Source organism: Haliaeetus albicilla, chromosome 20 (genome assembly GCF_947461875.1).
Source record: "Haliaeetus albicilla chromosome 20, bHalAlb1.1, whole genome shotgun sequence".
Taxonomy (NCBI): Eukaryota; Metazoa; Chordata; class Aves; order Accipitriformes; family Accipitridae; genus Haliaeetus; species Haliaeetus albicilla.
This window is the reverse complement of record NC_091502.1, coordinates 6,354,603-6,372,158: the sequence shown is the minus strand read 5'-3', so window position 1 is coordinate 6,372,158 and position 17,556 is coordinate 6,354,603. Positions and strand designations below refer to the sequence as shown.

The 17,556-nt window shown below is 42.4% G+C and overlaps 1 protein-coding gene across 3 annotated transcripts in view; it reads right to left on the bottom strand.

Annotated features, from left to right (window-relative positions):
* ATP8A2 (ATPase phospholipid transporting 8A2) overlaps window positions 1-17,556 on the bottom strand; it is a 353,567-nt gene that overhangs the window by 35,956 nt on the left and 300,055 nt on the right. For all 3 annotated transcript variants that reach the window (XR_011328953.1, XM_069808117.1, XM_069808118.1), the window contains exon 34: window positions 1,377-1,465. Coding sequence is in view for 2 of the 3 variants with exons in the window: in XM_069808117.1 (XP_069664218.1) it covers window positions 1,377-1,465 (89 nt within the window). In the remaining variant the exon portion in view is untranslated. The remainder of the gene's footprint in view (window positions 1-1,376; window positions 1,466-17,556) is intronic.

The window sequence follows — 17,556 nt, the reverse complement described above, 5'->3', positions numbered from 1 at the left end:
TTTGGCCTGAACAGAAATTATACATTATGATACATAGTTTTAATTTTAGCAGTGTAGCTTGTGAAAATTAAGCTGAGGAAGAAAACAGGAAAGCATTTAAGAAGTACTTACTGATTGGTAGATTTGCCTACTACCAGTTTAATTTAGCTGTGCTATCAATCCCGTAGGAAGAAAAAATATTCTCAGATATATGCATATGAGCTGATTTATCCTTTTAAGCCAGTGTTTGAAACGTGCCTGTGTTTGGGAAACTTTCTGCTTTTTTCAGTATTTTCTGCATATCTCTAAAGAAGATGGTGGACTCAGCAGTGTTAGGTTTACAGTTGGACTCGATCTTAAAGGTCTTTTCCAACCTAAATGATTCTAAGAATCTTCCTTGGCTGACCGACAGCTCATTCTTGGAGCAAAGCGTTACATGTTACGATGCTTTCACTTTGAGCCTTTGTGAAAAGTGACAAGCTAACCTATATTCCCTGTTCACTCCAGCTAGGATCTGCCTTTTTGCCCCAGAGTTGGAATGCCCTCAGTCCTCCTTGCATAAGGTTATTATATATTCATGTAATAAAACCACCTTGGTTGTAACACAGCTTTCGAAGGGAAAGGATGAAAGCTTTGGTGCTTAAGACACTTAAAAGCAAGCTGAACAAATCACGAGAAATTCTAAATGAAAACAATGCTTCTGCATTTCAAATTGCAATGGTAGAGAAGGTAAGTAGCTTCTCTTTAAATCAAAATTCTTGAAATTGCTTGTCTTCCACAGTGCTTTGAAACCACAGAGTTTTGAGAGAAGGGGATTGATTACACAGGCTTGCATTTCACAAGGGTTATTCCCCCTCTCTGGGCCTGAAGGGAATCATTAGGAGTTTACTTCAACCACAGAGCGCAAGTATTGCTCTTCTCTCAGTTAAGTCTTGGAAGACCCACTGTTGAAGGAGAATCTAAAGAGCAGCTGACAAAGAACTGGGAGCGTACTGGGTATGGATTAGAGCGCCACATATTTACTTTTTACCTAACCTTAGTAAAATTGAACAAATTATGTGCTCCTTTCTAGGAACAGGAAATCTCTGATGTCTGATTTAAATTCACCCTTAACTAAAGGGTAGACAACACCAATAATCGTAAGATGACACACCATTACTCAGGCAAGGCTGCCTCCTTCAGATTCAGGACTAATAATTCATTCTCTCACATTGCTGGTTGCATTGGCAGATGAGAAATGACTCCCGCTTCACTTTGTTCAGAGGCCTTCCAAACGAATATCACCCTTTGGCATTCACTGAAAGGCTTCATAGTTCTTTACAGAAAAATACTGGACTGGACGACATGTGCATACAGAATAATTCCTATAACAACGAGAGGACTGGTTCAGGACTTACGCTGTCCATGCCACGTCTTTAACAAGGCAGGCAGTGGGCACAAGAAACAGGCCAAACCAGAAGTATCCACATCTCAACACCATTCCAGCCTGTGAAGAAAACAAAGAAATAAATCATGAATATTTTCAAGCCATTACACGTTAAGTGGTTGTTTACAAGGAAAAGGTAGAGCGATGGCATCAAACAGATACTGCATCCATGATCTGAATGATGTTGAAATTTGGTGGTGGGGGGAAGTCTCATCAACTCTTAACAGAAGTTAGGCCTGTAATTAACATCATTCCTTATGATATCAAACTCCTTAGAAATTTTTTAAGAAATCAAGCGTTTTGACCGAATCCTCCACTGATATTAATTTGTGGATCCAGGCAGACACATTTTCACTCATGGAGAAGTGCACCTTAAGTATATTTAGCTTGCGCTTTTCACTATCTTTTTTGCTTTTTGCTTACTCTCTACCCACTGTTCTAGATCCCTGAGCAGCATCAAACTGACATGAAAAAAAAATACACTTTGCACTAAAATGTTTCAGTCATATTCCACTTAAATACAGCACTTCCTGTTCAAACTACTGCTGCCTGAAACCCAGGGTGGGAAAGGTTCACTCCTGTCACACAAATGGCTTTTTTTACAAACAAAAAGCTCAAAATGTATATTTGGGTTTTTCTCACTGTTGTAAGGCTTGAAGAAAAAGCTCAGTACTATTTGAGAAGGAAGATATCTGGAAACCCTACAAGTCCCAGCATACACACATAGTTATGGAACAAAATTGAAATATAGCACTATTTACAGAAATGTTATTTTAGGTCAGTTAGAATGGTGAGTAAGGTCTGGGTTTGCTACACGGAAGACTTGAGACGACCTCACCACCTCTTGCATGCACACACACACACAGCTCTCATGAGAACCATTTAAGTTCTCTAGTACATTAGAAATAGAAAAGATTTTTTTCTTCTGTAACGACTTGCGTGCAGCACACAACTACAACAGAGGCTGAAAGGTGTCAACAACGTTCCCAGTAGCCAGCCGTATTTTGCTCCCTTGCCAGTTATGGATACTGCCATGGCCCTTCCCCAAAACCTTTACTTCTCAGTATTTCGTACGCCATGTACAATACACACACACATCTACTGACGTTCACGTGTGATGTCGCCACAGGCAGGGAGGGCTATACCTGCGGACACCGAACTAAAGCAGTTGTCTGACCAGGGTAACACAGGCTTGGCTGGCTCAGCTGTGCCTCGCTGCTGGAGCGCATGAGAGAGCAGCAGCCTGCAATGCTGAAGCGTCAGGGCATTTTACAGGCAAACACGAAGTTGAGCTGCAGAACACTGAACCAAACAAAATGTCTACTAGCCTTTGAAATACACTGAGAGAAGACAAAATCGTAATTATACCCTTTGAAAGACAAAGGTGGTTGATCACAACAGAAGGAACTTCCACCACTCACTACAGCGAAGCTTTAACACTGAGAAAAACCATCAATTGCATTGCCAATCTCTGTTTAAAGTTGTCCACCTCACAACTCTTGTCATATTTAGCAGCAGCTTGCCCTTGGATTGCCAAGTAGCGAGTATTTCCAAAGGCGTTTTTCACTTCTGAATGTTAAATCCTCCATGCCATTGCTGGACTGGCGGATCAGCGGTAAATCTTGTGCTGAAACCGAGAGCAATCTAGACTGTGCTAAAACATTTATAGACACTTTGCCACCCACACAGACAGTAAGCAAGCACATTACAGTCCCAGAATCAGCTCTCCGTTACTTGTGAGCCCTCATGCCTGCTTTCACATGAGAATGCCAGAAGTATAAGGGAAGTTTTGATTTATGCTTATTTAAGGAAAAGGATATACAGGAATAAGAGAGAAATCATAACGTTATTGTTAGCCAAAGAGCTGACCTGTAATAACACAGTGGCAAAGCATAATGAGATTTATCCTCTTGCTTTGCTTTTCTTTGGCTGTGACCCTGCCAGTGCTAGCAGTCTAATCTCATCAGCATTTCCACTGACCATCCTTCCATTGCCTGTGCTAATAAAGGCTAAAAAAGGGCCATAGTATTTTATATGCATTTTCAGCTATTTCGGCTTCAAATATTTTACGTTCCACTTTTTGCTTTTCTAGCTGAAAGCAACTCAACACACTTTCAAAGTGCAGAACAATCTGAGTATGTGTTCAGCAGCAGTTTAAATGCTGTTATTGTTGTTATAAATGTTGACATCTCAATCAACAGCTATGAATTTGGACATTTCACATGTTGAGCTCGACACCAAAAAAATGTCAAGCCAAATACTTTTGGCCCGCAATTATGCATTTTACTCAAGTATTATTCTGTCCAAAACCTGCACCATAACAGTAAAACTATTCATCACATCTGAACCCTATCACACACTCACTTTAGAAGCAAGCCTTTTTCCACACAACCCTCCCCAAGATTTTACTCCACGCTCACCTGGATGGTTTCTTCCCTGCACATCTCTAGTTTCCTCTTGGAGCTATATGACTGCTATGCTGCATGACAGTGAACTGGTTTGTCTTGCACGCACAGCTCTGCCTCTGCACTTTGCCTCCTCTCCAGCAGGGTTACACCATCTGCTCACAGGACAGGAGCTCCTCAGCAGAGGATTCACTGGAAACCACCTAACACATTCTGGGCACATCCATAGGCAGCATTTTTAGGATATTCTCCAACTTGTGGGAGAGAGGACTGGGTTACGAACAGAAGCTATAGTAAGAACACCTATATGTCGCAACAAAGCCTTCCTCAGGCTTCACAGCTGTTGCTGTGCTCCATTCCAGTTGTTCAGCTATTCACGAGAGCAGCGAAGACAGTACTGCAATACATCTTCAGCGAAACACGGCATTTCCAGACCCAGTCCCAATGAATAACACCCTTCAGCTATCAGTTATCTCCCCCAGATAAGAAAAGCAGAGCTACTAAACGGGAACCACCACCGTTTTTTGTTGGTTTTTTTTTTCGTTTTTATAAGGCCACAGGGAGAAGGAGAAGAAATTGTTTTTTAAACAAATTCAAAATTTGACCAGCTCTGTCATCACACAGGCCCCACAATATGCAACTAAGTCATTTTTATTCTGTCTACTGATGTAAACATTAGTGACTAGCACATCCAAAGCCAACTACCAGAAACCATTCATCACCTTGCACCCCCAAAAAAACCCTTGAGACTAATGGAAGTCCTCTTGCTGAAGACACTGCAACTTAAACTGCTGCCATTAGTAGACTGTCTTCAAAGCACTGTGGAGGCTGCCACAGTAAAATAGCTCATTTTAGAGCAGAGATAACATTTGTTGAAACGAAAGAATGGGAACAAGAAAAGAAAGAAAAAGCTTCGCTCCAGTTATTTCAACTGAGGAGCAATTTAGGTCCCAACACCTTTAACCTCTTGTAAACTGGTTTTGTAAGGGTGGGTACTTTCTTTTTTTCCTTTGAAACACAGCAACAAACCCAATAGTACTGGCCAGTCAGAATGACTAGGAAAATCTGTTCTGCACTATTATTTTAAAAAGCCTAGGTTAAGGGTTTTGGGGGTTTGTTCGGGGTTTTTTTTGTTGTTTGTTTTAAATCATGGAAATGCTCTACACAAGCATATCAAACAGGAATAAGTTGTTTAAAAAAATAATCTTAAATTGCAATATGGAATACATTTCAAACTCTTTTCTCCATTTTACTATTCTTTCTTAGTATGCAAATAAGCATAATTCATAGTTTTCCTTTTCCACTGTGGTGGGTGGACCCTGGCTAGATGCCAGGTGCCCACCAAAGCCACTCTATCACTCCCCCCAAGCTGGACAGGGGAGAGAATATATAACAAAAGGCTCGTGGGTCAAAATAAGGACAAGGAGAGATCACTCACCAATTGCTGTCACGGGCAAAACAGACTTGACTTGGAGAAATCAGTTCCATTTATTACCAGTCAAATGAGAGTAGAATAAGGAGAAAATAAAAACTAGATCTTAAAAACACCTTCTCCCCACCCCTCCCTCCTTCCTGGCTCAACTCCACTCCCGGTTTTCCCTACCTCATCCCCACAGCACTGCAGGGGAATGGGGATGGGGGTTACAGCCAGTTCATCACACGTTGTCTCTGCCGCTCCTTCCGTCTCAGGGGCAGGACTCATCACTCGTCCCCTGCTCCACCGTGGGGTCCCTCCCACAGCAGACAGTCCTCCATGAACTTCTCCAACATGTGTCCTTCCCACAGGCTGCAGTTCTTCACGAACTGCTCCAGCGTGGGTCCCCTGCAGAGTCACAAGTCCTGCCAGCAAACCTGCTCCAGCGCGGGCTTCCCACAGGGTCCCAGCCTCCTTCGGGCATCGCCCTGCTCCGGCATGGGGTCCTCCCCAGGCTGCAGGTGGAGATCTGCTCCACCGTGGACCTCCCTGGGCTGCAGGGGGACAGCCTGCCTCACCGTGGTCTTCCCCACAGGCTGCAGGGGAATCTCTGCTCCGGTGCCTGGAGCATCTCCTCCCCTCCTTCTGCACTGACCTGGGGGTCTGCAGGGTTGTTGCTCTCACATGTTCTCACTCCTCTCTCCAGCTGAAGTTGAAAATTGCACAGTTTTTTTTCCCCCTTCTTAAATGTGTTACCCCAGAGGTGCTACCACCGTTGCTGATGGGCTCAGCCTTGGCCAGCAGCAGGTCCATCTTGGAGCCAGCTGGCATTGGCTCTGTTGAACATAAGGGAAGTTTCTAGCAGCTTCTCACAGAAGCCACCCCTGTAGTGCCCCTGTGACCAAAACCTGGCCACACAAACCGAATACATCCACCAATAGGTGGTGCCACTATTTTCAACAACAACTTCTAAGATGAACAACAAGGCCAGAAGTGCCCAGGGATGGGAAGCCAGATATCCAGACTGTTTTCGTATTCTTATCACATCATGGTTAGACAACAACTAGGGACCAGTAAGTGATTCAGACAAACCAAACACGGGTCTCAATCATTTTTGATCATTCAGGAAAAGTGAGACAAAATTTAAATTAGTATTCTGAATAATAAAAGCTTTTTATTACTTTATTTCCTCATACACCCATGCATCCTAACTCTGATTAAAAGAAAAAAGGACAGCAGAAGCATTAAGATCACAATGAAAACAGCTAGCATTGTATTTACAGCATGACAAAAATTATTACTAGAAGCGTGTCTGGATCCTGATCACAGCTCTCTCCACGAGACATGGATAAGGACCCAATAAGCTGCTAAATTATGGTTTCACACTCATTCAAATTCCAGCTTTATACACTGGGGATCCAAGTCCAGCCTGCAGTCAGGTGATCAGTCAGATCACTTTGGTCCCAACTAGTCAAACATGGATGATGGCATGGCACTGCCTTTGGCAGCACTTGGGAAAGGAGAAGAAAGGAAGAAGATGGCCATGTGATTATTGTGAGGGTTTCACATAAGATAGAAGCACAAGAAAAGTTCACTGCCCTCACTGAGATGCTATTGTCTAGACATCTGCGACACTGAATGATCCAGCTGATGAGAGACGCGTGGCTGGAGATGCAAACGCAACTCCAGGAGCCTTGGCCCTGCTGCTCCATCTGCGTTGCCTCAATAAACAAAGCAGAACGCCATGCATCACCAGCAGGCAGTTAACCCCACCTTAAGGTAGTCAACTGAGATGCACTAGGTAGACATCTCTGCCAGTACCTCTCCTCCACCAGTTCTAGACCAGTGACTTGGTCTGAGCACATCGCTTGAGAAGGGCTAAAGCTGGGGCAGGGGAATCCCAGTTGGTCACTTTGCTCCCATCCCACGTTAGGCAAGTCACTTCAAAGCATGTTTGTTATTCAGTCAATGAGGACAGTCGTCTTCAAAGCCTGCCTCAGCCCACCACTTGGAGGTGCCACTCCTAGGGTCTCAGTCTCAGCCATTTTCCCACCAATGACAGGGTGCTGCTAGCTTGGGCAAACAATTCCCTCCCATTTGTCTTGAAGTCCCAGTGCCTCACCTGATGGCATGGTGTATGGACAAATATATCATTCTTCATGAGAAACTCAGGCATTAACACTGGGACACATCACAGCAATGTTCCTACTTTACTCTGCAAAGTCCCAGATTCCTGGGAAAGATTGCCTTTCATTTGCTCTGCAGCAATAAGGCTGATTCAGAAACTGCTTTAAAGGTCTAGGAAATATTTTCAGTAGAAAGCTAAACACACTCTACCCCAATCTTGAAATTGTTGCACTTTTAGTGATGTCGCAGCTTAGACATCTTTGCTGCAGGGTTTTTCTTTTTAATGCTTTGCATGAGTAAATTTGAAGCCTAACTTCAGTAGGAAGAGGAACAGATTCCACGTATGAAAAAACTATCACAGATTACAAACCACATCACAGTGCAAGCTCCTCTGCAAATATCTGATGCATTTAAACAGTTTGCAGACCATTACCCAGCCCTGTTTTCCTTCAGAGAACTGCACCGTGGCACTCCCTGCGTGTTCTGAGTCCTATTAAGACCGAATGTTTCAGTGCCAGCGCTGGGTGGTTTTCTTGTTTCAAAAGACCTGGAAGTTTAAGCTTGAAAGGGCAAAAATATTAAATCCTTATCAACCAAGCTGCTGAATGGATCTTTAAAGTGACATAGGACTTGCCACATGCTAACACTGTAAGCACGTGCCATGCAACAACTGGAAGACTTTGTGCCATATAGCAATCTAGTTTTCATAATTTGTTCTGAAGGCATCAACTAGAAATGGCTTTCTCCCACTTTAAATGATAAAACAGCATTTATTAGATTCAGTCAAAACCTCCTACTATTTCTATTAGCTTATGTGGAACGATCAGTATCTCCACCCCATGCTGTTATATTGTACAAAATACAGAAATTCTGTTATACTTACTGTCTTATACAAGATCCTTAAAGTGCTACAAATATCAGACCTACCTTAAAGACTACATATATTAAAACCCAAGTGCAGAGAGATGACAGGGTTTGCTCACGGTCACACAAATCAATTGCAGAGCTGGGCAGATTGCCCAAGTCCTTCAATTAAATCACACTACACAGAGGCTGAGCCTACTGGAGCTCGAGTATGAAATATAATCAATATCCAAGAATGCAGTCTCAAGGATTTTCCCCGCGCACATTGGAACATAATCTAGCCTCAACATGAGACGGTGCTTAAGAACTTTCTCCCCCCCAATATAACTGTAGCCAGCTCCAGGCTGGACAGATTTACTAGACTCAGGGCTGACAGGTGTGATCAACAGATTTACCAGCTCCCTCTTCAACAAGCATCTTGGCTGGAAACATGCCTAAAGAATAACCCCTTTGGGTTAGTGGCAAAGTGTTAAAAAAAAGAGGCAAAAGAATTTGTTTTCCCCTCCTGCTTACACCACTGGGAGTCAGGAGTACCTCAAATGAAATCAGCAGAGCTCTACCACTGAAAGGTTGGCTGGATATTTCCATGTCTGAAATAAAGATGTGCAATGTTTTCCATAATGTAAGAGTTTTCATTCTAAAATGACTCAGATGAAAACAATGACCTCACTGGCTGGCTGGATTTAACACAATGACACATTGGTCCAGTCTCAAACCTATTTCCTCCCTCTTCCAGTCTCCACTCATACAGCCATATCCCCTTGAGAGCAATAAAAGGAGGAAAGAGAAAATCAGATACCTCACTCAGATATTTTACCCCTTTTCCTTAATTTTGCCAGTCATACTTAAAACCACATGGAAATCTAGAGTAGGAAGTCCATCCACTGTCCAGCTTCCATGACAGTTATCAAGCTTATTGGTAATTTTATTGTAATAGCTGGATATAAATGTAGGGAAGTACAACAGGAGCAGTACTTTGAGCAAAAAAAAGCCGCCAACACAATATCACAAAGACATATATTCAGCATTCCTAGTAAAGCCCAAGATATTTTGAAATATAGGTCTCAGGCAAGAAGCTTTTCATTAAAGAAGTTGCTAGTTACAAGGGTTAAAAGAAAGCATGAAAATACAAACTAAAGCACAGAAAACCCCAAAAAACATAATGGCAACTCAAAAAAGACAAATCACTTGCTTGAAGTTCTGTCATGACTAGAAAATTGCAGGAATTACCAATACAAAGCTACAAAACCAAAAATCAGTATCTTCAAGGAGGAAAAAAACCCCTAACACCCCCCCCCCCCCCCTTCACATACACTGCCATGATTTTGGAGAAACTAGTTAGATCTACAACACCATAGGAGCACAGTGAAATCCTCAGATCTTCTACTCCTTTTTATTTTCTTGTTAGGAACTATTTTTCCATAATGGAGGAACACAACAAGTTAGCAACCTATTTTTATTCTATTTCTTAATGTAATCTACAGAAATTAAGATTTGATTCATAAATGAATATATCATTGGCCAAATACATCTCAGAAGGTGTTAATAAGCTGTCTTTTGCTAACTAAAAATATATTCTAAATGTACAGCCTCGCCTGAAAAAAAAATTACTGTATCTCATTACTTAATTAGTATACAACACTACCAATTAAACTAGGACCCTGCTCATGTTAGTCTCCATTATTACTTTGATAGCAGAGAATTAAGAAAATTAATCAGATGGTGTTTTAATTTGATTTTATGGTCCACTGGCAGTGTAAACTCTGATGCAGTTTCACGCAGCCTATCATTTCTTTTTCATTATTGGTTACATTAAGCTCAACAAAAAAAGTAAATGAATGTTTCTTCAAAGTCATTTGGAGAAGACTGTTGGTTAAAAATTGGTAGTAAAATCATGCTCCATGTGAATGGATGTAAGTGGATTCCTGAAATTTTATTAGAAAGCACAGATCTCATTAGGCAAAGAAGCTTCTTAAAGTGGGTAAAATATCTCAATAAATCTTTATGTAAATGGCACCAAGCAGTAATTATTCTCCCTGGTTAAAAAACCATAAAAATATCTTTCTCTATTAGTCTGAGCTCCCCCAGCACAAATTGAAATTACTGAATAAAAGTAATTCCTTCCTTGACACGTACGTGTTCTTGTGGACCACGAACACCTTGAAAAAACTGATGTAGAGGATGCTGTTGATGGCATCCAACATTTATTTTTTCCTCACACGAGTGAGGCTTGATACTACTTCTGAATCATAAGATAGTTTGAGTCTTCTGAGATATGTCCAATTAGACGGTTGTGCAACGCAATATAATCTTCTTCTATATTTCAGTTTATGATGAACTCACTCTTGAGGATGTGGGAGAGTAGGCCCACCTGCTGATGGGTGGTGACCTGCCCTGGTGCTGTAACTTCACTGAGCCCAAGTAAAATCTGTATGAAGTGTGCTGCTCGGGAGGAAAGCAAAGTCACCCCTATAGACATTTTTTTTAGAATCTTTAGTTTTCCTCTCCTTCCCCCTCAAACTAAACCAACACAGGCGTGAATAGAAAGAGCAAAGTAAATCTGAAACAGTAACTTCCATAGACCTGACAATGAAACAGTTTGTCTTGTTCACTGTTTCATGCACTTCAGTATAAACTTCTACTCTGCATATAAAAATAAATTTATACTTTACATTATGCTTTTCCTTTTGAAGTCATGTTCAGCATGTAACCACTCTTGTTTGGTGCCTATAACTTTTTCTGTGCAGGTTTTAATAGTAACCACTCTTGTATAGTAGCTGCCCTTATTTAATAACTGCCTTTATCATGAAAGCTGCAGGGGAAAAAAATTAAATTTTACAGAACGCACCTTTGAATTTAAAACTCCAAGGGAGTAATTATGTTTAGCAGAAGCCATTCCTTGCCAGTGAAGATGTAAGATATTTGTACAACCTGCCAAGTTACACCTACAAAGAGTCAGCACCTTTGAATTTCCTGGCTTTGTGTGTTGAAATTTTCCAACTGTGCTACTGCAACAACACTGGCTTCCTCACATAAAACACATTTGTTTCAAGATACTCCCTCCTCCCCAGTATTACCAAAGTAGCATCCCTAAGGAAAAAGGTGCTCTACCAAGAGCAGAAAGATCACTTTCAGGAACTCTGGTCTTATTCCACCTCTGCCATGGTTTCATGGTATGCGTTTGGGCATGTGTCCTAATCTCAAAGAAAACACAGAAAATACAGTCAAGCTCACTGGAGTGTTTTGAAAATAATTTTTTAAACAACTGTGTAAGTAGTATATTGAAAAATAGCTTTTTTTTATATTAGTATCAAATAACACTTCCCCCGCCTCACATGATTGTTTTGCTAACTTTTTAAAAATCACCTTTGAAGTCTGCATTTATTCCTTTTCTATTTGTTATGCCACCGAGTGTATCTTTGTGCTAAGCTTTTTTGTGCTTTTATAGACCATCTTAAGAGAGCAGATTAAAAAAGAAAATATAAACCACATTAACTGAGCTACACTGTTAAATATTTCAGCTAAGTATAATTAGGTATCTATCCACTCGCCTGAGCCATCTAAACAATTTTGTCTTCTGATTGAAGCTGCTGACCAAAACTCAAGTTCCACAGCACAGATAAAGATCTGGAATGGCCAATGACAAAACTTTCATCGATATTAATTCAAATTAGATTCTGCACATTGTCCCCACATCTGGCAAATTAAGTTGACTTTAGCAAGACTACTTCTCTCCAGCGCCCTGATCTAGCAATTTAGATGGGGCATGCAGACACCTATGCTTGCAGGCAGCTTGTCAGAAAGTACGGTGACTCCACAGGATTTGCTGCTTGCAGTAGAGCTACAGCATTAACACCCACAACTGGAAAGCACTGTGGTTTTTTATATTTTGTTTTTAACTTATTTCCTGATATGATTTGAGATTAAATGTACCAGGATAACACTATTCTTTGTGTCTTACATCTTGCAGATTCCTCAATAGCTCAAGAATTCCAGAAAATGGCCGATAACCATACAGCACGAATTAGATCTATTAACTGCAGTGCTCAGAAAAGTAAATCTCTTTCCAGTTTTTCAAATTGGGGTATAGGCTTATAAATCAATGAGCAGGCTGATTTCTTACTGAACTCAATAGCAGCTGAAAGTACATCACTTCCATAGAGGAGGCTCTGCGTTCTGCAAAACTATGTCCTGTAAAGTCAGTGCTATAGATCTTTATCTGTTCTTAAGCTGTTATAGCAATGGTTGACTTGCATCAGGTAACAGTCATTACTTCCCCACACTATATTTCTCCAGGAAGAGTAGTTTACTAGCTCAGTCACTACATAATCACCTGGGATTTTATCTTCACTCAATGGTTATGTTCTTAAAGCATATTCTGAATGCAGTTAGCTCAAAGTTTTCTTTACTGTCACACTGTCTCTCTTGAAGGCCCTAAAGACTTCAGGTTATTTTACCATGACTGCAATTCAACTCAGATCAATGGAGTCTTACCACAAATGGGTACTTTCCCCCATAAAATCTTGGTTCTTTCCTTCATTTTCATTCCCAGAGTGATTTATTTCATCGCTTGAGCATATATGACCTCTTCATACAGCTGCCATGTCTTTGTGCTTTGTATTACCATGTACCAAGCACATCTGCAATGATTCCCATGCAGCCGCTTGCCAAACCCTAGAGATACAGCCTGTCTCTCCCTTCTTCCTTTCACCCTTTACTGAAATCTTCATAACAGCAGCACAATATAGCAGCGATTTACATAAATTCTCTTTTCCATATCACATTGCAAATCACAGCTACAGATGCCCGCTCAGAATCTATAAATAAATGAATTGCAGCCAAAAGTTAGCTTCCTGGCCCACAGATATGCCTGACAAGCGTGACGAGTATGTGGTGCAATGGTTGATGTCTGTAGGGGACACTAGTGCCACGGCAGACCTTCTGCACCACTCGGTCTTGGTCACCTTGTGCCACCCCCGTTTCTCCATAGATGGCTAATTTCTGAGTATATGACATACAAAACACAAGAGCGAGAGACAGACCTAACAGCTGAAGACAGCTAGTCCCACAGGAAACGTTCTCTTAATCATAAAACATCGACAAAATGACCACAAGCGCTAGTCCAAGGCGAAGAGGCTCTCCTGGACGCCCAGTCCCAGGGCTGGCAGCGCAGCCCCCCCTCCTGCCTCCACAGCCCTTCCCGGCAAGGCAGCCCAGGCAGCCTTTCCACCCGCAGCGTGCGAGGTAGCGCTATTTTAGGAGACCCATATCGCCCGCTCCTTCGTTGGGAAGAAGGCTGTGCAAGTACGACGCCGTTTGGTGCACTAACTTCAGTTTATCGTATTGATTTATGCCCTCCCCTTAATTAAACGGCACCAAGAAAACATTTGTTTTTGATTTGGATACTCAATCCCACCGAGACCCGTTTTCAGCCGGCTCCTCAGCGCGGGTCCAGCAGGCCCCGTCTGCGTCTCCACAATGAATTACTTCCGCGAACGCGCAGGCCGAAAGCTTCCCCGACTCCTCGCCCCTAATCCCCGACATCTGTTCTGCGTCCAGGCCGGGCTGCGGCGGGGACCCGCCAGCGCCTGCTGTCAGCGTGGCCGCAGATGAGCAAACACCCTGTGATTTCAGCTGAGAACTCCGGACATGGAGCACGGTTCTCATCTGAAGCATTCGTTAACGTCGAGGAAACACCTGTTAAGAAACGATCCAAAATAAATTTACCGTGAGTCTTTTAAGAAAGAGAAAAAACGTGACTGACAGCAGCAGTACAAGATCCGACAGCAGCAGGATTCAAAGCCCCATTACAAACCCTGACCAATTAAATACATGAACGGCACCATTTTTCACTTCAGGGTAACAGTTACTAGTCCATTTCTCATCTTCCGCTTAAAATAGATGCTCTTCACACTGAAAGACTGAAGTTTGACCTATTGTGACCCGGTTTATTTTCTTCTGTGTGCAAAAATCCTACAACGCCATGTTGTGTGTAGTTTTAAAAGAAACACTCCCGTACGGTTACTCTTTAAAATCATGTCAGCAGCATACCATCATGAACAGTTTTAAAATAGTTTCTGCCTGGCTAGTGAAAATGGTGGACAGTGATATTCTGCTTAAAGCCTGCAAGGTACAGTAAACAAAAATCAGTAATTTGAGAATTAACGTTAAAATAGTAGAAGTATTGAGATTGTCCAAAGCCGTATCCATGACATTGGAAGCAAACCCCAAAGTCTTTCAAGACTTTTGAGTATCAGAGACAACCAGCATTTTTAAAAAGCTTGCCAGCAATCTTTTCACTTGAACGATTGTTTTCCCCCTTCAGGGACTCTGGAAGTTTACTTAGGCCAACAGTGGGGACCTTCCCCTCCGCGCTGTGTACACATCTGACCAGCGATCACACTGCAGGCCACTCACTAATGATTGTGGTATTTTTCAAGAACACTTAAGCGACTTTGGAGCATGGGTCACACCAATGTTCAAGGAGAACTAGATCAAATATTTGCAATATTTTGCATTTCCCGGTTTCTTTCTATCCAGGGCTCTCCAGCAAGAACTATGCTGCTTACTAATTTGAGCACTATACCACACTTGTGAGGTAGGAAATTTTAGTTCTTATACTGCAGGTATGGAAAACCAACAGTCATAGCAATTAAGGCAGCTTTCCCTACATCATGCAACTGTTTTGGGCCAAAGGCAGGTGAAGCCAGCTCCACCAGCAATTTCCTTGGGAGGCAGACTGCCAGAGGCACAAAGTGCCTGCAAGGAGGCACCCATCGCCCTGTTGCTGCGCCTACACCAGAGGAGAACAAGAAAAACTCTGGGCTTGTGTCATGGTTTAACCCCAGCCGGCAACTAAGCCCCACACAGCCTCTCTCTCACTCCCCCCCCAGGGGGATGAGGGAGAGAATCAGAAGGGTAAAAGTGAGAAATCTCACGGGCTGAGATAAAGACAGTTTAATACGTAAAGCAAAAGCCGTGCACGCAAGCAAAGCAAACCAAGGAATTCATTCCCCGCTTCCCACGGGCAGGCAGGTGTTCAGCCATCTCCAGGACAGCAGGGCTCCATCACGTGTAATGGTTACTCGGGAAGACAAACGCCATCACTCTGAACATCCCCCCTTCCTTCTTCTTCCCCCAGCTTTATAAACTAGATATGACATCCTATGGTCTGGAATATCCCTTGGGTCAGTTGGGGTCAGCTGGCCCGGCTGTGTCCCCTCCCAACTTCTCGTACACCTCCAGCCTCCTCACTGGTGGGGTGAGAAGCAGAAAAGCCCTTGGCTCTGTGTGAGCACTGCTCAGCAGTAGGGAAAACATCCCTGAACGAAAACATCCCTGGGTTATCAACACTGTTTCCAGCACAAATCCAAAACACAGCTCCATACTAGTTACTATGAAGAATATTAACTCTATCCCAGCCAAAACCAGAAAAGCATGGCACAGTGGGCTGCACAATCTCTTTGCCTGAGTCAAACAGACTTCCTCACCAGATAACCTCTGTTTATTCAGATTTCCAAATTCTAACTGGTCCAGCACAATTGAGTTCATTATCAGAGCTTCAGAAAATAAGGTACCACAGGGTAAGTGGGCAAGGTCCTTGCACAGGAGAGTAACAAGTTAGATAACACAAAGCCAGCAGGACTACAAATGCAGTATTCTTAATGGAGAGAGATCATCTGGGGAGTTCTACAGACACCTGTGCTATGATTTGTGCCAACCAAGATATTCATAGATAGTCTAGGAAAGGGGTGAATAGCAAGGCAACTGTTTGAGAGGATACCGTCTCCCTCAGCATATAAAATAATAAAAACCAAAGAATGGCAAAAGGACTTGTCATGTAATAAAATAAAATTCAATGTCTTTAAGTGAAAAGTGATAGACATGGGGAAAAGTGATAGTAGTAATAGTCAGCCGAAGGCCTAAGGATGCAATCCTGTTACCCAGCAGTCAAAAAAAAAAAGGGGGGGGGGGGGGGGGCAAATTGAGTGTTAGGACTTACTAGGAATGGGATAAAAGAAACCTGAGCATTTTGCTGCTATAAAACCCCCTGTGCTTCATGTACATGCTCCCATCATTCCAAAACAAACACTGGAGAATTAGAAAAGGTTGAGAGGAAAGGCAACAAAAATAATCAGAATATGACATAGTTTCACTATAAGTAATGACTAATGCAATGATGTTCCTTTTTAGGAACATGGAAAAGAGAGAGACTATATAAAGGCCTGTAAAGACAAGAACAGCAGAAAGCAGGTAAAGAGAATTATCACTCCGTTATTCTTCCAGTACAAGGACTGGGGACACCAGATCAGACAGCCAGTGGCAGGTTTAAAACCAGTTAGAGATAATATGCTTTCACATATATAGCGTAGGATTCGTGCAGGTTGTGGACCACACAGCAATCACATTACTTGCAAACCTTAACTTGAACTTAAAATTACACTGCTTCCTGGAAGAAAAACCCATAGAAGTATAATAAATACAAAGGTATTGTTTCTGGGTGTTGAAATCCCTAGGCTACTTAGAGCTGGGAGATTACACCACAGAAGTATCATTATATCCTTTTCTATTCTTACGATCTTCCTAATCATCTGCCACTGGGCATTGTCACAGCCAAGACAGTAGGTTAGATACCTACACTGGGACCAAATACATGTTATTTAGATTGCATTAGCTGGAGGCTGCAGATAAAGGAGATACTGAGAGTGCCAGGGAGAAAACATTTTTTTCTCTATCATGAAATGAAATCAATTGGGCGAGACTGAGAGGATACATAACACAAGGGGCCCAATCCCCTTGACACTGCACTGACTCCTACCCATCTGCCTCTTATATCTCCCAGATCTCCCCTGCTTCCTCTACCTTCTAGAACCCACTCCTCAATTGCTCTCACATTAAATTTTGTAGTCTCATAATTTTGTGTTCATCTGTCAGGTGGCGACATTCAGTGAGACCCAGCCTGCTGGAAATCCTGACTTGAGAGGATAAACAAAATTGATAGTTCTTTGGGACAGCCACCAGCCATTATCAGGGATGCTGGTTTCCAAAGACAGATGATGATAAAAAGCATCTGATCTGTTTCTTCTAACCCACCGAGCATGGATAAGGTCTTCTGCATGGGTACCTAACAGACATTCTAGTGAATAACCCTGTTGTCTCAAAATGGTGACCAGGTGACATAATTACACACTACTCCTTTCTCCCTCACTCTCAGGTGGAGGAAACTAAGGACCTGTGCACATAAGAGCTGGGATTTGACTAACTCCTCTCGCAGCGAGGAAGGGTAGCCACCGGTCCCAGTGATACTTGAATCCATTGCAGGAGTTCCTCAAAGCTTTTCA